The sequence below is a fragment of the Lepus europaeus genome, chromosome 9, assembly GCF_033115175.1.
Source record: "Lepus europaeus isolate LE1 chromosome 9, mLepTim1.pri, whole genome shotgun sequence".
Classification (NCBI taxonomy): Eukaryota; Metazoa; Chordata; class Mammalia; order Lagomorpha; family Leporidae; genus Lepus; species Lepus europaeus.
The window spans coordinates 12,227,849-12,253,138 of record NC_084835.1 but is presented as its reverse complement, the minus strand read 5'-3'; the positions used below and the strand labels follow the sequence as shown (position 1 = coordinate 12,253,138).

The 25,290-nt window shown below is 51.3% G+C and overlaps 1 protein-coding gene across 1 annotated transcript in view; it reads right to left on the bottom strand.

Annotated features, from left to right (window-relative positions):
* The window catches only part of LOC133766798 (complex I assembly factor ACAD9, mitochondrial), a 33,095-nt gene extending 21,252 nt beyond the window's left edge, over positions 1–11,843 (bottom strand). Inside the window, exons 1-5 of the mRNA XM_062200547.1 lie at positions 11,674–11,843; positions 8,261–8,354; positions 4,279–4,380; positions 1,251–1,357; positions 185–285 (exon numbers count right to left, since the gene is read on the bottom strand). Of these exons, the coding sequence (XP_062056531.1) occupies positions 185–285; positions 1,251–1,357; positions 4,279–4,380; positions 8,261–8,354; positions 11,674–11,823 (554 nt within the window). The 5' untranslated portion in view covers positions 11,824–11,843. The remainder of the gene's footprint in view (positions 1–184; positions 286–1,250; positions 1,358–4,278; positions 4,381–8,260; positions 8,355–11,673) is intronic.
* Between the last annotated feature and the right edge of the window lie 13,447 nt (positions 11,844–25,290).

The following is a 25,290-nucleotide window of genomic DNA, read 5'->3' as shown; positions in this document are numbered from 1 at the left end:
CACTATCTCATTTCACAGTCTTCCAGGGACAAAGAAATATGGTCCAGAGAGAGAGAACTGGTGAGAAGTTTCTGAGCTGCTTCTCGGAAGACTTCAGGTAGGGAGGAAGTAAAGGCAGCCACTCAACGAGCACAGCAGTCCCTTGTCCTAGGGAACCTTGGGATGGGCTCAGGATGCCGCGGACCTGGCTGGTTCGGTCAGGCAGAAGGCTGCAATGTGCTCGCCGGACGCCAGCTTGGGCAAGTATCTGGCCTTCTGCTCCTCACTGCCGGCCAAGATGATCCCCTAAAGGAAACACACACAGCCTAATTCAGCCATGGGCAGGAGAGAAATCATGACACATGCATGTGACACATCCACCTTGTGCAGAAAATATTTATCTTTGCTCCACGTAAGAGAAGAACCCCTGAGCTCTGAGCTGGCAGCCTCAGGCAGAACATGGACAGCCAGGCTGCTGGGGGTCCCCTACCGCACACGCACCAGGGTCACAAGCCTGCAAGACTAGCAGAGCTTCAGAGTCAGCATCTGAGATGTTTTCAAGGTGGTTGCTCCACGGCCCGGCCAGGGAGCCTTGGCAAGGAACGTCCCTTTTCTGAGTCTCCATCTTGTCATCTACTGATTGGGGCATTCCTGCCCATTGGCAGGCTGGGCTGGATGAAGGGATGTGAAAACACAGGACTTCCAGAACCACAGCCAGCATGCAGAAGGTGCTGGATCAAGATCAGAGCTGTGCTGTCCACTTCTCAGCCAGTGCAAGTGGCTTAGTCCCTTGCGTTCACCACATGACTGCAACCAGGACTCAAGCTCTCGGGAGTGCTGCTCACTCGGCTCTTTGCCATCTGCACCGAGCAGAAATAACCCAAGTAATGGGACTGCTGCTAAGAGCTGTCTCACCCCGCACCTGCCCTCACGTGCTCGGTGTCCAACAGGCTGAGGAAGGCATGTGCAAACGGCAGGGGGTCCCTACAGCCCAGGTGAAAGCAGCATCAGACCTGGGCCCTGAATGTAAAGGACAACAGGACCAGGAGGAAGACTCAAGGGCAAGGGACAGCATCTACCGAGGACCACTGCCCATGTGAGCCAAAAGAGGCTGCGGGCAGGGACTGGGCACCACATGGTATAACCAGAACTGCAGGCAGGCCTGCAAGAGCAGCTTGGGTTCACGCTCCTCCAAGACCCTGAGGCATCAGGCCCGACCATTTCTCAAAGAAGGGAGCAAGGCCCTCACACAGAAACCCCAGCCACCTGACCTTGAGGCCGATGGCCTGGTGCGCCGCCAGGGTCACAGTGATGGAGCCATCCTGGCTGATGATCTCCCCCAGCCGTGCATACATGGTGTTCGAGAGGCCCAGGCCACCTACAAGACACAGAGCAGCAACATCATAGTCCAGCTCAGTATGGGCAGACTGACGCTTTTCTAATTATAAAGTAATGTAAGACCACCAACTAAATAGAAAAAAAATTCACAATATACAAAAAGGTAAAAAGAAAATAAAACTTGCCCACATTCTATCACTCGGGAAAACTCTTTCTGTGCCTCCTTTCAGAATTTTTCTAGGCACAGAGGCAGATGTAGATACATATCTGAGGCTGCCGCCGTGGCTCAACAGGCTAATCCTCCGCCTTGCGGCGCCGGCACCCCGGGTTCTAGTCCCGGTTGGGGCACCGGATTCTGTCCCGATTGCCCCTCTTCCAGGACAGCTTTCTGCTATGGCCCGGGAGTGCAGAGGAGGATGGCCCAAGTGCTTGGGCCCTGCACCCCATGGGAGACCAGGAGAAGCACCTGGCTCTTGCCTTCGGAACAGCGTGGTGCGCCGACAGCAGCGCACCGGCTGCGGCGGCCATTGGCGAGTGAACCAATGGCAAAGGAAGACCTTTCTCTCTGTCTCTCTCACTGTCCACTCTGCCTGTCAAAAATAAAAAAAAATTAAAAAATAAAAAAGATACATATCTGAATATAAAGACTCCTAAACACAATGAAACCACCTAACATGCTGGAGCTGCCACTGTGGCAGCCACTGCCTGTGACACCAGCATCCCATGAGTGTCAGTTCAGGCCTCGGCTGCTCCATTTCCAACCCACCTTCCTGCTAATGCATCTAGGAGAGCAGTGGAAGACAGCCTGCCACCCATGTGGGAGACCAGGATGGAGTTTCTGACTCCTGGCTTCAGCCTGGCCCAGTCCACTTGTTGCAGCCATTTCGGGAGTAAACCAGGGGATGGATGATCTCTGTCTCCATCTCTCTCTAATTCTGCCTTTCAAACAAACAAATATATAAGACCACATAACATGCTGTGAATGACTTCTACCGCAGTGTCTGCTGGACTCCCGGCTAGGATGCTGGTCAACATCCTGCAGCAATGAGGTCTATGTTGTGGATCCCTCTTTTTTTTAAAAAAAATTTTATTTACTTGAGAGGTAGAGTTACAGAGAGCAGGAGAGACACAGAGAAAGGTCTTCAATCTGCTGGTTCACTCCCTAAATGGCTGCAACAATCAGAGCTGGACTGGGCCAAAGCAAAGAGCCTGGAGCTTATCTGGGTCTTGCACATGGGTGCAGGGGCCCAAGGACTTGGGTCATCTCTCTTGCTTTCCCAGGCCATAGCAGAGAGCTAGATTGGAAGAGGAGCAGTCAGGACTTGAACTGGAGCCCATATGGGGAACTGGCGCCCATACAGGATGCCAGCACCACAGGTAGAAGCTTAGCCTACCAAACCACAGCACTGGCCTTGAAGATGTAATACAGAGTATTACTAACTGGATAGTATATATTAAATACTAACTGGATATGTAATACTATACTAATGTCATTTCTAATTTCACCAAGTTCTTTTTAAAAATTTTATTTGATAGGGAGAGAGACAGAGAGAGAGAGAGAAAGGGAGAGGTGGAGGGAGGGAGAGAGGGCAAATGAACAAGAGCTAGCTCTCATCAGCTGGTTCACTCCCCAGATGCTTTCTAAATGCCTGCAATGGCCAGGAGCTAGAAAGTCAACCCAAGCCTCCCACATGGGAGGCCAGAACCCAGCTGCTCAAGCCATCACTGCTGCCTCCCACAGTCTACATTAGCAGGAAGCTGAAAGTTAGTGTCAGAGCTGGAAATCAAACCGAAGAACTCTGATGTGGGACACAGGAGTCTCAACCACTAGGCTGAATACTAGCTCTTTTTTTTTTTTTTTCTAAAGATTTATTTGAAAGAGTTACAGAGAGAGAAGGAGAGACAGAGAGAGATCTTCCATTCACTGGTTCACTTCCCAAATGGCCACAACAGCCAGAGCTCAAGTCAGGAGCCTGGAGCTTCATCCAGGTCTCCAAACATAGGTATAGGGGCCCAAGCACTTGGTCCATCACCTATTGCTTTCCCAGGTCCATTAGCAGGGAGCTGGATCAGAAGTGGAGCAGCTGGAACTCGAATCGGCACCCACAGGGAATCTTAACCTGCTATGCCACAACACTGGTCACTAGCACTTACTTTTTAAGCAGATGACAAACTAACCAACCACTAATTCCCAGCTCTACCCTACACTTCCTTTCTTTTCTAATATTCAAATGACTACACATGATGACAAGTGATACCTCTGATACCGCTGAGTCACAACCATACAAGCCTCAGCTCTCTCCCCCGACTCCCACCAGCCTGGAGGCAGCTGTTTGTGTACAGAAACTGAAAACAACCTGCACCCGCCCCGCACGGGTCTGTGCTGCACTCCCACCACTAGTGGCAGCAGCATCACTATACCAGCTCTGGTGTAGAGACATCCTTTTGCATATGCTTGAAGTGTAGTGGGAGGTATTTCACAAGATAACAAAGATGATTTATCATTTAACAGCTTAAAACAGTGTAACAGGGGCCAGTGTGGTGGCACAGAAGGTTAAGCCTCCACCTGTGGTGCCAGCATCCCATATGGGCGCCAGTTCAAGTTCTAGCGGCTCCACTTCTGAAATCAGTCAGTGCAACTCTGAGGTCTCCACATCCCCACCTGGCCTAAGAATGCATGGACCACAAACATCACATCAGGATCCTTATTCACTTCAGGCAAAGAAAGCGCAAGACTCAACAGCTCTTCATCCCTATGGGTCCCTGGTCGGCACACACCCACCAGCCAGCACCCTGTACTGAGCCCCCTGTAATGATGGACACTGATTCACACCCGCAATTATACCACTGGACCGTGGAGATGCTGCATCTCATAGCCCCCTTCTGAACAGAACCCTTATGGACAGACGTCAGAGTGTGCCCAAGAGCAGAGCCAGCGGAGCGGTGGTTTCCCTGACTTACCATACTCTTCCGGCACCTGTATCCCAAAAAGCCCCAGCTTCTTCAGATTCTCTAAAGTCTCATCTGGGATTTTTCCCTCCTGGTCAATTCTTCGAGAGTCCACTGGTAAGAAGAAGAAATAAGAAACAATTAAGCAAAATATAAGCTAGGATAATGCAAATAAAAGTAAACAACCATTTCTGTATATTATACAATCCCAGAGTCAAAAGTTTTAAAATCTTTAAAAAATATTTATTTATTTACTTATTTGAGAGGCAGAGAGAGAGGTCTTCCATCTGCTAGTTCACTCCCCAAATGGCCACAATGGCCAGAGCTAGGAGCTTCTTCCAGGTCTCCCATGTGGGTGCAGGAGCCCAAGCACTTGGACCATCCTCTACAGTTTTTCCAGGCCATAGCAGGGAGCTGAATCGAAAGTGGAGCAGCCAGGACTCAAACTGGCACCCATTTGGGATGCTGGCACCACAGGTGGAGGCTTAGCTTACTATGCCACGGCCAGAGCTGTGCCTATCCAAAGCCAGGAGCCAGGAGCTTCGTCCAGCGCCAGCCCCAGGCTGCTCCATTTCTGATCTAGGTCTCTGCTAAGTCACCTGGGAAAGCAGCGGAAGACGGCCCAAGTCTTTGTGCTCTTGCACCCACGATGGAAACCTGGATAAAGTTTCAGGCTCCTGGCTTTGGCTGGCCCAGATGACTGCTTCTTACCTTGAAAGTTTCTCTAGAAGATAAACCAGTTTAAAGAAAAATAATGGCATGATAACATTCTGGAAATGTGCAGTGGTAATGGTTGTACAATACTGTAAATGCACTTAACACTGCAGAATTGTATGGTATGTTTGACCATGATTAAAAAAAAGTAAAGTATTGCAGGGTTTATAATGAATGAAAAATTAAATTATATAAAACAGCACACAGGTAGGGAAAGTGGAAACACAGTATTGTTCTGACACTCTAGGTGAAATGGCATATTAGCAGAAGATAGGTTTGATAAGACATCCTATAAACTCTAAAACAATCACTTCCAATGCGAAAGGGTAGGATAGGCAGAGTAACCTAAGTCACCACTTGGGAATCCTGCGTCTCATATCCGAAAGCTTGGTTCAAGTCCTGACTGCTCTGCTTTGGCTCCAGCTTCCGGCTAACGCACATTCTGGGAGACAACAGATGACGGCCCAAGTACTTGAGTCCTTCCCCCTATATGGGGGACCTGGATGGAGTCCTGGGCTCCTGGCTTGAGCCTATCCCAGCCCTGGCTGTTGCAAGCATTTAGGGAGTGAGCCATTGTCTTTCAAATAAAATGAAAAACTAACTACACATATAAGACACTGCTGAAAGGGAAAAGACCTAAATAACTGGAGAGATACCCCTTAATAGTAGATGAGAAAGGGCCATTTGGGGAGTGAACCAGAAGATGGAAGACCTTTCTGTCTCTTCCTATCTGTAACTCCATCTCTCAAACAAATAACTAAAATCTATTAAAGAAAGATACCTCAGCAAAATAGAAATACAAGTAATAAATCAGCATATGAAAAGGTGTCCAACAGCATTAGCCAGTAGTGAAATGCAAATCAGAGCCACAATGAGATGCCTGATATACACAATAAAATGGCCAAAAAGACTGGGCATACTGTGTTGGTAGAGCTGTGGGGCAACTGGAACCTGCATACACTGTGGTGGGGACATAAACTGGAGGCTAATTTGGTAAACAGCTTTGCAGTTTTGTAAAGACTTAAACATACACCTAGCACAGGATCCAGACACCACACTCTTAGTATCCACTCAAGAGAAAGGCAAGCTCCAGTCACAACAACTTCTTTTGGAATAGCTACAATCTAGATTCATACCACATTGTCAATTAACATGTGAATGGCTAAACAAATCTTACAAAGAAATACTCGAAGCATTAAAAAGTAAGGAACTGCTGATATACATAACATGGATGAAACTCAACATTGTGCCTAAAGAAGCTGTAGAAAAATATACATAATGGCTGAATCTATTTAAATAAAAGCTAGAATACATGGGGCCGGTGCCATGGCTCACTTGTTTAATCCTCTGCCTGCAGCACCGGCATCCCATATGGGCACCGGGTTCTAGTCCCAGTTGCTCCTCTTCCAGTCCAGCTCTCTGCTGTGGCCTGGGAAAGCAGTGGAGGATGGCCCAAGTGCTTGGGCCCTGCACCTGCATGGGAGACCAGGAGGAAGCACTTAGCTCCTGGTTTTGGATCCCAGCCGTAGCGGCCATTTAGGGGGTGAACCAACGGAAGGAAGACCTTTCTCTCTGTCTTTCTCTTTCACTATCTATCTGTCAAATAAAAAAAAAAATAAAAGCTAAAATACAAATGTGACAGAAAGGAGATTAACAGTTGCCTGGGGACAGGGATGGAATGAAAAGGAGGAGGAGGAAACTACTTAGAGATAATAGACAAGTGCATTATCTTGGTTATGTCAATGGTTCTTCTGACAGTTGTGCAATGTTTTGAAAATCAATCATAGCTGATAAATTTTAAAAATATAACCTGAAAAAAGAGACAAGGAACTTTAAAAAAGGTACACAGAAGAAGGAAGATAGCCACTAAAAAACAGCAACAAGTGTTTCCAAATAACAAAAGATACTGATACTCAACTAGGCAACTTTTAAAACTAGCAACATAGTAACATATACAGCAGGCGATCTCAAAGTGTCTGTAGCTCCTGAGTGGCCTTAATGGTCTCCACAGGGTCAAAGGTATCCTAATGGTAACAGCAAGACACTATTTGCATTTCTGATTTTACCTCTCTCAAAAAATGTATACCAGACTCTTCCAGAGGCTACATGACATACAGAAGCAAAATACACAGATATGAGAATCTAGCTGTGATCTCATAAGACAAACATTAAAAAGATTAGTAAAACAATGTCACTCTTTCCACTAGTTTTCAAAGAATTTTTTATTAAAAATATTGTTTATGGGGTAGGCACTGTGGCAGGTATGAAGCGCCAGTCCGTGTCCTGGCAGCTCCACTTCCAATCCAGCTCCCTGCTAAGGGCCTGGGGAAAAGCATCAAAAGATGGCCCAGTGTTTGGGCCCCTGCCACCCACGAGAGACCTGGATAGGGCTCCTGGCTTCCATCTGGCCCAGCTCTGGTCATCTGGGGAGCGAACCAGTGGGTGGAAGACTCCTCTCTCTCTCTCTGTCTCTCCCTCTCTCTGTAGCTCTTTCAAATAAATAAAGAAATCTTTAAAAAAATTTGTTTATGTTAACATATAATGGGTTTATCATTATTTTTAAATGAAGTCATAAATGAACATGGTATTTTTTTAAACCTCTCAGTTTTAATTCCAAAAAGGTCAAACATTGGCGGGGAAAACTGACGTAAGCCAAAGCTCTCTGGAATCCTCAGTGTTGGGGAAATTCCACCATCAGGGAACTCTGCATGGGCCTTCCTGGAGGGGCAGCTGCTCCCATTAAGGGTGGCCTCCTACTCTCAGGGAAGGACCCCAACCACTCCAAGTGAGGGGCCCCAGAGTCAAGAACACTGCTCCTTCACCTTAGGGCTGCAGGTGCTACAGGTCCTCCAACCATGACTGGTTCCCAACAAGGTCACACAGAAACCCAGGCTCGACCTCCAGCAATGCCTACAGCAACCTCACACTGCACAGAATCCACTGGCATGGGCTGTGTGTGTCCGTGGCTTTCTTCATCCCAGGTCCACAGTTATTTTGACATTTTATATTTTCATTATAATTTATGTAGGTCTGCAATACATGTGGAAATGTTTACAAGTGGCCCTTTACCACGGACACATCTAGAAGCAGTGAACTGGAATTCTTGTAATGGATCAGCAACTGAGATGATCCCAAAGTAAGATATTCTGAGTAGAACTGACTTCTCCCTCATTCACAACTCTCGAAAGTGCTTCCCCTATAGTGTGCTGCTTCTAAAAGAAACACCGGCACCATGGCCCTGCTGATGGAGATCAGCAATGAGAAGGAAAACCATACGTACCCTCTTCCGTGAAGAATTTTTCTACGGGTCCCACCAACTGATTGATTTCATTAAGTTCATCTTGGCTAACTTCCGGAAATGGGAAAACTCCTTTCTAAAAATGATAAACATTTACAAAAATAGTTTTTAAAAGACTTATTTATGCCAAAGGCAGAGTTAAGGGGTGGAGGGAGAGAGCAGATATTCCATCTGCTGGTTCACTTTCCGAACGGCCCCAACAGCTGGAGCTGGACCAGGCTGAAACAAGGAGCCTGGCAGGCCATCCAGGTCCCCTACGTGAGTGGCAGGGGCCCAAGCACTTGGACCGTCTTCCAGTGCTTTCCCAGGCACATCAACAGGGACCTGGATCGGAAATGGAGCAGCCATTTAGCCTGGGCCTAAATGGGATGTCACTGTCACAGATGGCAGCTTAACCCGTGGCGCCACATCAGTCTCTGAAAATTTAATACCTAGCAACCCTCTACTGCAGTAATATTGGTGAAAGGGAAAGAAAAGGGCATCTGAGATTCCTCATCTGGCCAGCAAGACACAACTCACTGCAGTTAGAAAAACTACACCAAGCGCTTAAGATGCAGGCCATCCGGGGGCCATCTTCCTCCCCACACACCACTGTCCTTATCAGTAACAGGTGATGAGGACTGTCCCATAGAACAGGAACTCTGGGACTTGAGTCTGGTCCGGGATTTGCCACTTGCCGACTGTGGCCGCAGCCACCTCCTTCACCTCACCAAGCTCCCGTTTTACTCAAGTTCCTTGTGAGAATCCTGGAGGCGGAATGAGAAAGGTCTTTTCTAAAATGGAGAGAATCCTACATCAGTTACTTTGAGTTCAAAATGGCGCTGCTGACACGAGCACGGCATGGTTGCCAGATCTGACCACGGAGCCTCTGGCCCTCAGTCGGCTGCAGCCACTCCCTGTGCTGTGCACACTAGGGTGTGGGATCAGAGAGCAAAGCCCAGCTGTGGAACCACATCGACCTGAACTTCACCCAGGCACAGCCACTCCTCGCAGGTGACTGGGCAGCGTGCATCATCCCTCTCCGTCCGATTCTCTCCTACAGATGATTCTCTTTATCTCAGAAGGTGACTGCGGCCACGTGCCCCAGGACATAAAGTAACTACGTGTTCTCAGGTTCTGGCTCCGCTGTTGTCCCACCTGGTAACCTGGAAGGTGACTTAGCTGCCAGTCTCTTTCCAATCCCTGACTAGCCCAGGATTCCCTCCTGCTGGCCCTGGAGAGCATTCCACAGTATCAAAAGCCCCTCTGGCCTTGGGACTCCAACTACCCCTTCAGCAGCCAGCATGGCACCAGGAAGTGGACCTGGGGGTGCCTATTACAAGCTGCCAGGCCCCAGGAGCCCTGCCTGTCCTCATGGCACCAGGGGCTTCAGGAAGGTTGTCACAGAAGTCCTCATCCTTGTTCCCAGCCTCTGCACATCTCATTGACCACCTGACTTGTCTACTCCAACACCGTGCTCCCCAATCTGTCCTCGGCTCTCTGGCCCCAGGGCTGCAGGCTTATAGGGGCTGCCCTATCCAAAAGCGACAGCAGACTTAGAGGTGTCCCTGCCTCTCTGTCTCAACCCTGTACTAAGGGGGTCTGGAAGGAAAAGCAGGTGAACCTGACACCACTCTCAAGCCTCTGGGGACAAAGCTGTCTCTGCCCAACAGAGGTGACTGCCCCCTCACACTCCCCTCCCTAGCCTTGTTGGTCAGCTGGAAAATGGCTATGGGAGGGGATAGGGGGATGATCACTGACATCAGTGGGCAGGCCACGTGACAGAATAGAGACAGCCTGGCAACTTGGTGGCCTTGGACCACAACCAAGGGGTAACTGCTACAGGGAGATGTCCCAGGTGCCAGGGAGAAAGAGTTCTTGGACAACAATGGTCAAAAACTGACAGGTGTGCCTCACGGGAAGGGAACTCAGTTGCAATGGACAGTTTTCAAACTCGTAAAGCGCTGGCACCGCAGCTCACTAGGCTAATCCTCCGCCTTGCGGCGCTGGCACACCGGGTTCTAGTCCCGGTCGGGGTGCCAGATTCTGTCCCGCTGCCCCTCTTCCAGGCCAGCTCTCTGCTGTGGCCCGGGAATGCAGAGGAGGATGGCCCAAGTGCTTGGGCCCTGCACCCCATGGGAGACCAGGAGAAGCACCTGGCTCCTGCCATCGGATCAGCGCGGTGCGCCGGTCACAGCGCACCGGCCGCGGCGGCCATTGGAGGGTGAACCAATGGCAAAGGAAGACCTTTCTCTCTGTTTCTCTCTCTCTCTCTCACTGTCCACTCTGCCTGTCAAAAAAAAAAAAAAAAAAAAAAACCTCGTAAAGCAGGGAGACCTGTTATTCCCATAAATCTAGGGCAGAAGTCACGTAAGACAGATCAAAGACAGGCAACTTGATTGAGGCTGCTCATGGGAAGAGAGGCTCAAATCTCACTGACTCAACCTCCCTTTCAACCCTGCAGGAGCCCCTGGGGCACTGCCTCCTATAATTCTGCCCCAACTAAGGGCAGAATGATGCTCACCAACCTCAATAACCTGCGGTTCTCTTTCTATTCTAAAAGTCTAAGGGTCGCTGCCCTGTTCCTACTAAAGACCCAGAAATGCTGAGGGAGGTGATGTTGGCCTGACCCAGAGGAGGAGCTGTGCGTGAGCCTAAAGGTGGTCAGATTCTCATCAGGGAAGCAGCAGTGACAACTCCAACAGCTGGGTTCCTGCCACCCATGTGGGAGACCGAGAATGAGCTCTGGCCATTATAGGCATTTTGGGGAGTGAACCAGCAGACGCAAGAATGAATGAATGAATGAATGAGCCCCTTGTAGCTGAAGCATTTCCATGCACTATCTACCCTACTGGGGCTCTACAACACTTCCGTGAGGTACACACACCCACCAGCTCCATTTTCAGGCCGAGACAAGGCTCAAAGTCACAGAGATAAGATCAAATCTGTCTTAAAAGAGGCCGGGGTTCAGCAGCCACATTGTTGCTGTGGGCGTGGTGCAGTCCTCGGAAGGGAGTGGTGGGCAGGGCACCTGGGAGCCAGACTCAGGAGGAACTCGAATGGCAGGGCGAGGGGCTAGGGCTCAGCCGCGGAGGGAAACCCCGGGGGGCCCGCAGGTCAGAGGAGCGCCCTGGTCAGAGCGGGATTCCGGGAGCACAAGCAAATCCCGCACACCTGGGGGCCGGCAAAGCCCGGGTGAGCGTGGCTCGGCGACCTCTCCCCAGGGCTCTCCCACGTCTCCCTGAAAGAATCCGCGGGGACTTGTCAAAGCCACTCCGCCCGGGGACCCCGGCCCCTGGGAAGGCTCCGGCGGGCTGCGGCACGGACCGCCCCTCGGGAACATCTGGCCGGGCACGTTTGCGGGCTCCGGCCCTGCCGGGACCGGCGAGCAGCGGTCGGCCCGGGGCTCGCCTTACCTTCTCGATCTTGCCCAGGAAGAGCTCCTTGGCGAAAGTCGCGCTCCGCGGGCTGGTGCGCAGCGGGCGCCGGCTCTCCGTGAAGGCCACCAGAGCCCGACAGACTCGCGCGGCCGCCGCCGTGCGCAGGATTAGCCCACAGCCGCTCATGCTGCCGCCGTCCGCTCCGCGCGCTGAACTTGCAGGCTCGAGCGCCGCGCCTCAGTCAAGGGCACCCGGGCCGCGCCTCCTGATGACGCCATTGGCCGGCGCCGCCGCACCCACTGCGCTTGCGCCGCCAGCCTTCCCAGGAGAGCGAGGGTGGCCGGGCGGGGTCCGTGCAATTTTGTTGGGTTCAGGCTCTGGCTTACGGCGGCTGCCGGTCGTTTGCAAAAATGCAGGCCCTAGGACTATGCTTCCCAGGCGAACGGGAATCTAAGTGCTCCCATTTGCTCCCGTCAATGAGGCAATGCAAAGCAATGCACGGTGTTGGTTGCCTCTGCAGGGAGCTCACAGCGTGGGGCATGCTTCTTGCTTTTAAGTGGAGGGAGGAATCGCGGGGACCCTTTTGTCTTCCTTTGTAGCGTACAGGGGTGTGACGCTGGGCCCCTCGGCCGTGCCTGGCTGTCGGTGCTGCCTGCTACCAGGCTTTAGTCTCCCACACTCCGACTTCTCCCATAGCCCTTAGGGTTACTTGTTCTGCTGACCCGGGACAGTCAGCCCAGGACTCCGGAACCGGGCCGTCTCTCCGTGCAGAGCGGGCCGGGAGCAGGGTCTGAAGCCGCCCCTCTCTACTTCCCCTCTCCCACCCTTTTCTCCTCAAGGACCCTTCTGCTCACCCTGCCCACGCGCGTGCGTGTTTGCGTTCTCCCTTTTAAGTAAAGCTTTGCCACTTTGTGCGCTGCATATGTGCCTGTAGTTAGACTGCTTCTCCGGGGCCTGGAATAAAAATTAGAACTCACTTCCCTGGCCTCAATGTGATTGCAAATCAACCGCTTCTTAAATTCACTTAATTGAGGGAATGAGACATTGAGTCTCGCTGCCCCACAGGGTCCCACATCACAAGACGTGTGAGTTCATTGACCTCTTTTCCAGCTGACATCTTGCTGGATCTTGGTCTTCAGGGTTTTTTTGGGAGCCCCAAGCCCTGAGTAAAAAATACCGGCCCGTCTGCTACAAGCCCCCCTAACTGGAGCGTATTTTGCCATCATCAAAATTCCCAAAAGAACCTGATATTGCTGGTCAATCAAAGAAGGGCAAAGATCGGCACAGGAGTGAAAGACACTTCTCAATCCCAAAACCATCTATAAGATCTCTGACCATATTTTTTTAAAAATAAGCTTTATTTATTTGAAAGAGTTAACAGAGAAGGAGAAACAAGCAGAGAGAAAGAGACAAATATCTTCCATCTGCTGGTTCCATCCACAATGGCCAGGACTGGGCTAACCTAAAGCCAGTGCAAGGTGTCCAGTGCTTAGCAAATCTTCCCAGCCAGATGACTCAATTTACAAGCTCTCATTGGGATTCCACTCCTGGGCGAGGTTCCCCGGCCCAACAGGGTGGGGGCCAGGGAAGTCATGTGTCAGAGGTTGGGAGGGCTCCTTACATAGGTACAGGGTGTGGGGGTTAAAGGTTGAGGCGGGCCTGATCCTCATTGGTTGACCTTTAGGCACCTGCAGGGACCTTGGCAAGGACTTTTCATTCCTGGAAGTGTGGGCCTTCTCTCCTGCAGATCCCAAAGCTACCAGCCAGGAGCTAGGAGCTTCCTCCAGCTCTCCCAGATGGGTGCAGCAGCTCAAGCACTTGGGCCATCTTCTGCTGCTTTCCCAGAAGCATTAGCAAGGAGATGGACCGGAAGTGGAGCAGCCAGGGCTGCAACTGGCGTCCATATAGGATGCCAGTGCCGCAGGTGGCAGCTTTACCTTCTATACCACAGCGCCAGTCCCAAGACCCCTGGCTCTAATTCCTCAGCGTAATTAAGTAATAGCTGCCTGGTCCCTGCTCAGTGCTTTGATAATAAATACTTTGTTCTACCACCCCAATGTCAGTGAGTTGGTCCAGGTTTTGGGGTTCTACAACAAATGTATTTTCCTTGGGGGGTGAGGGTGAGGAAAAAGGGAAGACGTGTCTTGCCAAAGGTGGGGAAGAGGAGTGCAAGGTGTCCAGCACATAACAAATCTTCCCAGGCAGACGAATCAATTAATTCACAGGCTTTTCTTGGGGTTCCGCTCCCGGGCGAGGTTCCCCGGTCCCAACAGAGCGGGGTCCGGGGAAGTCACGCATCAGAGATCCGGAGGGCTCCTTTTATAGATTCAGGGCTTGGGGGTTAAAGGTTGAGGCGGGTCTGATCCTCATTGGTTGACCTTTAGGCACCCGCAGGGACCTTGACAAGGACTTTTCTTTCCCGCAAGTACAGGTAGGGACTTCTCCATTCCCGGAAGTATAGGCCTTCCTCCTTGTGGATCCCAAAGCTACCAGGGAGGGGTGGTGAAACTCTGAGTCTCTACTCTTCCTGGGAAAGGCCAGAGGAAGAGGCAGGCACAGGAAGAGAAGCTACAGAGGGAACCAAGAAACAAATAAATGATATTAAGGAATGTGTCCAGTTCAAACTGCTATGCATTTTTCCCCAAACAAATCTAACTCAAACAAGCAAGTGACACAGAAATGTGTCAGATCCTGCTTAGTTCACAGAGGTCTCCTTCAATTAAAGAAGTGAGAAACCCAGTGGCACAAACTTTCCAAACAAAAATTAGGCAAATTGGCCAGTGCCGCGGCTCACTAGGCTAATCCTCTGCCTGGCACTCCAGGTTCTAGTCCCGGTTGGGGTGCCAGGTTCTGTCCTGGTTGCTCCTCTTCCAGTCCAGCTCTCTGCTGTGGCCTGGGAAGGCAGTGGAGGATGGCCCAAGTGCTTGGGCCCTGCACCTGCATGGGATACCAGGAGGAAGCACCTGGCTCCTGGTTTTGGATTGGTGCAGCGCGCCGGCCATAGCAGCCATTTGGAAGACCTTTCTCTCTGTCTCTCTTTAACTCTGCCTGTCAAAAAAAAAAAAAAAATTTAGGCAAATTGTAAGTCATCATTTCTAAGTAACTTAATACTGGAGTGACTAAAGAGTTCTGTTATTTTGCCATTTTTAAAAAGGGTTTATTTATTTGAAAGGCAGAGTTAGAGAGAGAGAGAGAACATCCATGCAGCTGGGGCTGGGCCAGGTCTTCCATGTGGGTGGCAGGGGCCCATGTACTTGGGCCATACTTGGCTGCTTTACCGGTATTTTGCCATTTTCTAAGTTCACTTTCCTCGTTTATAAAAATGAGTATAATGCGATTCATCTCACAGGACGCTTGTGAGAATTAAGTGAAAGAATCCATCAACTGGGGCCAGTGCTATAGCACAGCGGATTAATGCCCTGGCTTGAAGCGCCAGCATCCCATATGGGCGCTGGTTCTAGTCCTGGCTGCTCTTCTTCAAATCCAGCTCTCTGCTATGGCCTGGGAAAGCAATGGAAGATGGCCCAAGTCCTTGGGCCTCTGCACCCACGTGGGAGACCCAGAGGAAGCTCCTGGATCCTGGCTTCAGATCGGCACGGCTCTGGCCATTGTGGCCATCTGGGGAGTGAGCCATCAGACAGAAGACCTCTCTCTCTCTGTCTCTCCTCTCTCTATGTAACTCTGACTTTCAAATGAATAAATAAATCTTTTAAAAAATCCATCAACTAATGCTGAATAGTGTTCCTGTCATAGGACATGTTAACCCTTGAGTATTAGCCTCTGAGAAGACCAGCCATTTCCAACAGTTTGCTTTAAACCTAGTTTCCCATATCCTGTGTCTGAAATGGCCTGGGTGTTTCTGAGGTGAACAGTGGCCGATGCCATTTTTGACATTGATGTCATATAGCATAAGCCCATCACCTCCTGTCCCCCACAGCCAGGGCTGCCTTCCCTGGCATTTTGTTTAAAGCAAGCACTCAGATCTGCTCCGTCGCCCAAGTACATTCTCTGAGGGTAGACTTGGACCTGGCTGGAGTCTGCATCGTTGTCACGAGGCTCTCGGGCAGCTTGTGTTCGTGGCTGGAATAACTGGTTGAGGAGCTCCACCAGATGATTTCTCAGGCTGTCGCTTTTCACCTTTTCATCAGAGGAGTCAACAGCCCGCGAAGCCCACCACTGGGGTGCCAGTCTTCTCTAGCTCCTGCAGCCCAGAGCCCGGGGAGGGGAAGGAACGTTTCCTGAACCCCCACAATCTTCCACATCACGGCCTCTAAGCTTTCACATGAACGGGTCGGAATTGGTAGAGGCTGCCAACCTCACGCTGCACTCCAATGCCAGCGCCTCTTGCACCTCCTCTGGCTCTGCCTTAGCTTGGCGCACTCTGTCTGCACTGCACCTTAGGGCACATGGCAGAGGCCAGACCACCACACTGATGGTGGTTTCACTTTCTTCACCCGTTTTTTCTTCCCTGGAGCTTCAGTTGGGACACCTAAAAGTTCTTTTTTAAAATATTTATTTATTTGAGGCCGGCGTCGTGGCTTAACAGGCTAATCCTCCACCTTGCGGCGCTGACACACCGGGTTCTAGTCCTGGTTGGGGCTCCGGATTCTATCCCGGTTGCCCCTCTTCCAGGCCAGCTCTCTGCTATGGCCCAGGAAGGCAGTGGAGGATGGCCCAAGTGCTTGGGCCCTGCACCCGCATGGGAGACCAGGAGAAACACCTGGCTCCTGGCTTTGGATCAGCGCGATGCGCCGGCTGCAGCGGCCACTGGAAGAAGACCTTTCTCTCTCTCTCTCTCTCTCTCTCTCTCACTATCCACTCTGCCTGTCAAAAAAAAAAAAAAAAAAAAAAAAAGCTTCAGATAAGGACTCAGTGGAAAACTCTTCAAACTAATATTGTTAAAATATTTATTTATTTGAAAGTCAGAGTTACACAGAGAAAGAAGAAGAGGGAGGGAGGGAGAGAGAGAGAGAGAGAGGTCTTTCATCCACTGGTTCACTCCCCAGATGGCCACAATGGCTGGAGCTGCGCCGATCCGAAGCCAGGAGCCAGGAGCTTCTTCTGGGTCTCCCACACAGGTGTAGGGGCCCAAGGACTCGGGCCATCTTCCATTGCTTTCCCAGGACATAGCAGAGGGCTGGATTGAAAGTGGAGCATCCGGGACTCGAACCAGAGCTCATATGGGGATTACAGGCAGCAGGTTAATCCATTGAGCCATGAAGCCCGTCCCCATCACGTTCCTTTTGCCCTCACCTTTTCCACCTTTGGTCTCCGGCGTGGTTCATCTGTTGTCTAAATGTTACAAATGAGTGTAATGGCCTCAAAATGAAAAGTCTGCAGACCAAAGAATGGAGCTGCAGAGGGGACTGAAGTTTGCGAGGACAACTACGGGATCCTACAGCAGGTGAACGGGTGACTGTGGCGGAGGTGCAGCAGCTCCCTCCATGCAGGACAGCAGAGGGGGACGACTCTTACACATTTACAAATCTGACAGCGGGGACAAAGTAGAAGCTTGTGCTCCAACATTCCTTCACTATGCTCTCAGAGCCAGCCTCTCTGACGTCGACGTCTTCCTGCCTGTATCAGGAAGACTTGGAATAGGACTTAAGAGGCTTTACGCCCAGAGAGCAGTGTCAGCTGGACTAGCAGGCTGTCAATGTCCTAAGGTAGGGGGAGAGGTCAAAATGGACTGGTAAGACTCAAGACGGCATTACTAGCTTGCTGTCACACAGGGCAGTGCCCCCAGCAGACCTAAGAATCCTCCCATCAGGCCCACCTCTTAAAGGTTCTACCACCTTCTAGCACCACCACTCGGGCAACCTATCCTCCATCACCTGGGCCTTTGGAGGACACGGAAGCCATCTCTAAGCCATAGCAGGGGTGCGCACATCATTTGGAACAATGAGGAAAGGTGTCCTATCCTGGGCTTGGCAGAGTGGTGAGACTGAAGAAGCCTGCTTCTCTGAGGGCTTGGTGGAGCAGAGCGACTATCACCGGCGATAAATTGTGGGGTTCTTGTCTTGCAAGAAAGAATTCAGGCAGAGCAAGGTAGCAAGGTTCTATTGGGGACAGGGCATCCGTCAGAATGGAAGGGACTTGGACTGGGGGAGAGTGAAGTTATGTGGTTGGATGGAGAGAGTACACCTGGCAGGCCAGGCGGGCGGCTCAGCGAAGAGCAGAGAGCACAGAGCTGAGCGCGCAGTCTTTGTTTAGACCCGGGGCTCATAACGGAAGAGTATAGTTCGTTCCTGCTGTTTCTCTTTACCTCTTCCTCCTTCTCCTCTAGGAGAAAGGCTTTGCTGAGTGTCAACGAGAAAAACCCCTCCCCAAGTTTACTGCTGAGCGTCATCAGACTGGAAGAGGCCACCCTGGCACCCGCCTAGGGTGCCTGCCCTGGGGGAAGAATGTTTATCAGGCCAGGTAGCCCATTTAGTCCTGGGGAGAGAGAATTCTTCCGGGAGCTTTCCTTGGACGAAGGGCTGGCACACCTGGAAGGTTATCAGGGTCTGGGCAGGGCTCTGAAGTGTAGATGCTCTGGTTTGGTTTCCTCAGGCCCCTCTTGCACTCACATAGGCTAATTTCTAACTTCCCACCTAACACCACCACTCTGCCAAACCCGGGCTCCCTGCCTTGTAGGAGCTTTTCTGTGGCACAGAGGCTTGCACTGTGGCACAGTGGGTTAAGCTACTGCCTGTGACACCAAGAGGACAATTTGAGAGGACTCCCATTTGAGTCCTGGCTGCTCCACTTCCGATCCAGTCCCCTGCTAATGTGCCTGGGAAGGCAGCAAAAGATGCCTCAAGAATTGCGCCCCTGGAACCCATGTGGGAGAGCTAGACAGAGTTCCAGGCTCCTGGCTTTGAACTGGGCCAACCCTGCCCGCTGCAGCCATTTGGGGAGTGAACCAGTGGACAGAAAATCTCTGTGTGTGTGTCTCGCCCTCTCTGTAACTCTGCCTTTCAACAAAATAGAGAAATCTTAAAAAAAATAGAGAAATCTTAAAAAAAAAAAATAGTGCTGTAAGTTACTAATCAGATCCTATACGTTGGAGCCAACTGCTGTAGACATTATCATGTGGCGCCGGCACCGTGGCTCACTAGGCTAATCTTCTACCTGCAGTGCCAGCACACCGGGTTCTAGTCCAGGTTGGGGCGCCGGATTCTGTCCTGGTTGCTCCTCTTCCAGTCCAGCTCTCTGCTGTGGCCCAGGAAGACAGTGGAGGATGGCCCAAGTGCTTGGGCCCTGCACCCGCATAGGGAGACACCTCCTGACAATCGGTTGATCTTAAGGAATGACATTCCCTGTTCAGAGGTCCCATCAGGATACGTGCTCACCCATGCCCTCATACCAGTCCACACCAACCACGTTTATTCCCACCTGTAAAAGGAAATGCCTTTCTGCCTGACCTTTCACATGTCTGCAGCTCCCATGGGCTGAGCATTCTCTCTACCACAATAGCACTATGGCAACAGTACCTTTTCCCCAGTTGCAATTGTCCTCTTGATAAGCTCTCCCACGGAGGGTTGCCCCATGGCACTTGATGGATTGTGGTGCAGGCTCCCCAACTATACCCAGAAATGCAAATTACATGACTGGGAAAACCTGTTGGACCATGGGAAAAGTCACCCTAACTAAGAAGATGCTGCAGTTACAAGTGCACATTGCAGATTGCAGTCCACGTTGCTGCAGCAATCGGCAATTGGGCTTCCTGCCTACCGTTCTCTAGCAGGATGTTCAACACATCTAACCCTGCTCACCCCATCCGACTGCCATGGGGAATTCTTTCACCATCTGCTATGCAGGCTTCAAGTTGCTTCCTGTGACATTTTCTTGGCCCATACAGTGCATGCACGGGCAGCTTATGATTCCCAGGCAGGGCAACTCCTTGGTGGAATCTGAAGGCCTTGTTTGCACACGTCCAGTACCCGTTGCATTGGGGGTGAGGACCACACTTCTCTCTGTTAAAATTCTGCTCGCTCTATCTGACCACTCTGATGGATTCATTCACCACCTGCATCACTGGCCTCAGCTGCTTCCCATGAGATGCTGTGTAAGGCTGGATTTGTGTTTCTGTTTGACTATGGCAGTGTCACAGTCCTGTCCCACCTTATGGCAGTGGATTGAAGAGCTTTCTCCTGGGAAACAAGCCAAGTCTTCTACACCGTGTTGCAAGGTGTCTATCAACACAAGTACTGGCATTTGACCTAGTAGTTGAGATGCCAACATCCTATATTGGAGTTTTTAATTTTTTATTTGAAAGGCAGAGTTGAGAGAGAGAGAGAGAGAGAGAGAAAATCTTTTATCTGCTGGTTCACTCCCCCAAATGGCCACAATGGCTGGGACTAAGCCAGGCTGCAGCCAGCAGCTTTTTCTGAGTCTCCCACAGGGTAGCAGGGGCCCAAGCATGTAGCAGAGAGTTGGATCAGAAGTGGAACAGCCAGGACTCGAACTAGTGCCCATATGAGATGGCTTAGCCTGCCATGCCTCAGCGTGGGCCCCTATGGATTAGATGATACCTTTGCTCCTGCTCCTGACTCCAGCTTCTTGGTGATGCAGACCTTGGGAGGCAGTGGTGATGACTCAAGTGGGGTCCTGCCACCTACACGGGAGACCAGCATTTAGGGAGTGAACCAGTGGCAGAGCCGGGATGGAAATCGAAGCCATGTGTCCCCCTCCCCTCGACCACTGCACTCTCCAGAGGACTTGCCATCACCCAGAGCGGGGCCGGCATCGCAGAGCAGCACATTACGCCGCTGCCTGGAATACCTGCACTCCCCATCAAGTGCCATATCCCAGTGCTGGCTTGCATCATGGTGTCACCACTTCTCATCCGGCTTCCCAGCGAGCATCCTGGGAGGCTGCAGGTGATTGCAGCTTGGGTCCCTGCCATGCACATGGGAGACACACATGGAGTCGTGGGCTTCTGGCTTCAGCCTGGCCCAGACCTGGTTGTTGCGGGCATGTGGAGAGTGAGCGAGATGGAAATTCTCTCTCTGTGTCTCTCCCTCTCTTTCTGTGACACTGTGCCTTTCAAATAAATAAATAAATACAACCTAAAAAAAAAAAAAGTGATGCAACCTTTAACCTTTAACGTGGAGCCCAGTAGAAGGCGGAGGTCCCTGGGCTCGGGTTGTGGAGTAGATTAGTTCTCCTGAGAGGTGGATGTTAACAAAAAGAGGATGACCAAGCCCTCCCAGCTCTCTGCTTCCTGTCTCACCCTGGGATCTCTTCCTGTGGCAGGACAACCCATCATGTTGAGATGTAGCCAGGTCCTCGGGGGAGTCAGCAGATGCCGGTGCCATGCTCCTGCACCTCCAAAACTGTTGGCCAAGGAAACCTCTTTTCCTTCTAGGTGCCTAGTCGGGGATACTTGTTACAGAATACAACCCAAAACATCCATCCACGCACAATCAATCAGGTGTGGCCGAGCTTGTTTCTCCCTGAGTGAGCTGAGTTCCCAGCCTGCTTGACCTCTGCCACCCATCCCCACTTCTTTGGAAGTGACCTCACTTGTTAGGTTGTTTCTCTAGGGTACCAACCAGTGAAGTCCCCTCGTGCCCTGTAGCATCCTCAACTTGACCCACTCATGTCAGTCCCTGGGAGAGCACAAAGCTGACTGGCACAGCTCTGGTTTTTGGATTTACCAAGAGGTGAAATGTGTTCTTGTCCTGCTTCCCCTGGGCCCCAGAGGTCTCAGTACCCACTGGCGCTCATCTGGCGAGATGCTGGGGAGCCTCTGAATGACCAGTTCAGAGTAGAGGTCATTCTGAGGTCCACTATGCCTGCAGGACAGCCATAGACAACCAAGGAGTGAGAACCTGTTGGGTTTGTTTTTTGGAGAGTTATTATTTTTTTACATTAATTTATTTGAAAGGCAGGGTTACAGAGACGGGGTGGGGGGAGGATCTTCTATGCAGTGGTTCACTCCCCAAATGGCCACAACAACTAGGGCTGGGTCAGGCTGAAGCCAGGAGCCAGGAGCATCCTCCAGGTCTCCCACATGGGTACAGGGACCCAAGCACCTGGGCCATCTTCTGCTGATTTCCCAGACACAGTAGCAGGGAGCTGGATCAGAATGGAGCAGCCGGATCTCGAATCAGCATCCATATGGGATTCTGGCATAACAGATACAGCTTTACCCTGCTATGCCACAGTGCTGTCCCCTGGGGAGTTATTATAAAGGATTTGGGATGAAGGCCCAGGAATGCAACCTAGGCGAGGTCTCTGTCTAATCAGTGTGAAACCAGCCTGCCACGATTGGGGGTGTCTGGTGGCGTCCAGCCTGGCCCAGCCTCTGCAGCTGGATCTGCTCACAGGGTGGTGGGACGGACAGCTTCCACAGACAGTTCAGCACCTTGGTGTAATTCATGGAGTTATCTCCTAGCTGGTCAGGAGGAAGACGCCTTTCCTGAGACACGGAAACTCCAACTGGCAGCCTTGAGTGTAGGGCAGCCCTCCCCACCGCGGCCGAGACCTCTTGGTTCAGCCCCAGCAGTGCTCCCCCGGCAGTGGCTGTCAGGGCTTGAGACAGACCCCAGGCAGCAGGTGGCCGTGGAAGGACAAAGTAAAGGAGCCCGTGGCGTGGTGTAGCAGGTAAATCCACCACCTATGATGCCCGCATCCCATGTGGATGCTGGTTCAAGACCCAGCTGCTCCACTTCCAATCCAGCTCCCTCTCTGCCAATGTGCCTGCGAAGACAGCAGAAGATGGCCTGGATGCTTGGGCCCCACGAAGTCTGAGAAACAACCTTGCAGGCGTATCCTGGCTCGCGCCCGCCCAAAGCCAAAGCCTGAAGCTGGGCAGGACCTGGCCCCCAGGCTCCCAGGCTCCCGGAGGACGCCGCCCTCCCCCGCCCCGGCCCTTTCCCTGGCCCACGTTCCTCCTCCTGCCGGCGGCCCCATCCGCCTCTGGCCAGCCCGCCGTTCTGCAGGCTGGTACCGGCCCTTCGCAGCTCCGCCCTTTCCCCAGGCCCTGCCCACTACAGGTCTCTCCCCGCCCACTCCGCGCTGCGACCCCGCCCACCCTGCGCGCTGCCCGCCCAGGCACACCTGGGCGAGTGGCGGAGCCGCCGAGCAGGTGCGAGACCCCGACTCTCGGGCCGCAGCTCTGGGAGCCCGGCCGGGGCAGGGGAACCCGCCTCGGGCTCCTGGCCCGGCAGTTTTTGGAAGCCGGGCGGTGTCTCCATCTCGCAGATTCTTCCCGGAGGCAAAGGGGCGGGGGCCGGACGGGACTCAGCCCTTTTCCTCGTGAACCTCACACCGACCTCCCTCGGAGGTTGCCCGAATCGTGGGGTGGGGCGGCGAGGGGGACGTGTCTTCGCCGTTAAATGTTAAACATCTGAACAGCCAAAATTAATGTAAAAGGACAACCTGGGGGAAGTATTTGCAACACATTCGGGAGATAAGGACAACTTCTTTATAGAGAATGTTCACAAATCAATTTTTAAAAGGCTCAACAAGAAACTGTTGGCTGTTCAAGAACATGAGTAGGTGATTCACAGAAACACGGCTTTTAGACATGGGGTAGGAGACCCAACTTCACTCACAAGTGAATGCGAATAAAAACACGAGAGCGCGTTTTTCATTGCTGAGATCAGAAAAGACCAAGCAATAGTTTCACAGAGGATTTCGGGGAAAAGTGCATTCTCTCACACACGCTGGGAACCACGTTTCCAGTTCTATCAAAACATCGGATGCAGCTGCCTTTATTGTTACCAGTGTATCCGTCATATACAGTCTCACAAGAACCAAGGGCACTGCAGGGCCATCCAGCGCAGCCCTGCTTACAGCACAGAAGAGAACCCACACCCCCAGCAACCGGGCACTCACTACAGAACCACGGTACTATCGCACCGCAGTGAACAAGAACGAGGTAGATCTTATGGCTGATAGAACCATCTCCTAGACACACAGAGTGAGAAAAGCAGGTGTAGACAGTGGCATCCCCAAGATCTCGTGTGTGTGTGTGTGTGTGTGTGTTTAAAGCGGGGTTGCATAGGATTGTAAATGCGTGAAGGAACTATGGCTGGGCAGATCCTCAAGAAATTTACCAGTGTTTGCCTCTGGGGTGGCAGCCTGGCTGTCTGGACTGAGAAGGCACCTTTTCTTTAAATGCTTTTTTACCCAATGAACTGTTTACCGCAGACAGGCATTCCTCTTTAGAATAAACAAAGAACTATTAGATGGGTTAGGGGACTCTGGAGGTTGGGAGAAGAGGATGCAGGATTGTTCTGATGGTGATGACCAGTGGTCAGCTTCCTCAGGTGAGGATTAAATGAGATAGGGCACATCTGGCATTTAGCAAGGTGCTGGGCTCACAGGAAGCCCTCCACTGAAGATGATGATAATTACAACCTTGGCATTGGCCCAGCAGGGAACTTGCCAAGAGGGAATCAAGTCCTAAGCAGGAAAATACCCATGAGACATTGCAGAGAATAATGCATGGGTCAGGTGGACATCAAGGGGCCTGAGGCTGTGAGGTCTTGGGTTACCCCCAACCCTTCCCAACACCAGAAAGGCATCAGTGGCTACCAACACAGCTTGGTGGCTCCCACTTACCATGTCACGGGTCTCACCGGGCTGAGGCCCAGACTTCTGGGTGGGGAATTTGCTGCTCGATCTTGGGGTCTGCCCATTCTATTTTCCAAGTAACACATCTGTCCCTCTCTGGCCCCGTCAGTGGCTGGCTTGGAATGCCATGGTCTCTCTTGCACTCTGCAAAAGGCTGCCTGTGTGATCTCCAGGATTTCTTTCTCCCCTTACAAGCCCAGTCTCCAAACTCTCCCCAGAATGACATCACAAACAAATCTGAGACCTTCAGAACAGCTCTTGGTGAGGTGGGTGTTTGCACAGCAGGTAAGATGCCAGCTAGAATGCCCACATCCCTAGGTTCAGGTCTCAATTCCAGCTTCCTGCTAATGTGCACACGGGGAGGCAGCAGACAATGGCTCAAGTAGTTAGGGACCCCCCATCCAAGTGGGAGACTTGGATTGAGCTCCATGCTCCTGGCACTGGCCAGGGCTCACTCTGGCTGTTGCAGGCATTTGGGGAGTGAGTGAACTAGCAGATGGAAGATGGACCTCTCTCCTTTGCTCTTTGCTTTTCAAATAAGTAAAAATAAATGAAAAAAAATTTTAAAACACATGGAAAAGGTGCATTACAAAAAAACCCTAAACACAAAAAAGCTGTGCACGGATTTCAAAACGTTCTGCACCAAAGTAAACGCACACTAACTTGTTCTAACGTATCTGAAGAGGCTCTAATTTGAGGCACTAAGAAGACATCGGGCAATTTTGCGAGAGGTCTGAAGAGAAATCTCTGGGCATTCAACATACAATCCTTATTGACTCCTGATGTCTTTGTTGCCTAACTATAAAAAATCTTCAAACAGCAACCCTGTTTTAGTTAATCCTGTCAAAAACATTGCATTGACATGGCTAAATTCCCAAGATGTTTTACCGATGGACTACATGACTGGTCTCATGACTTACACAAGTAATTTTGACCTTGGTGGAGCTTTGTGTTGAGAAATAAAGTTTGTATTTTTTATCATTTAATTCCATTTTACATGAATTTTTTATTTTATGGTGAAAAAAACATATACTCAGAATTAGCCAGCTGGACCGAGTTTAGATGATCCCAATTTTGTTGGCA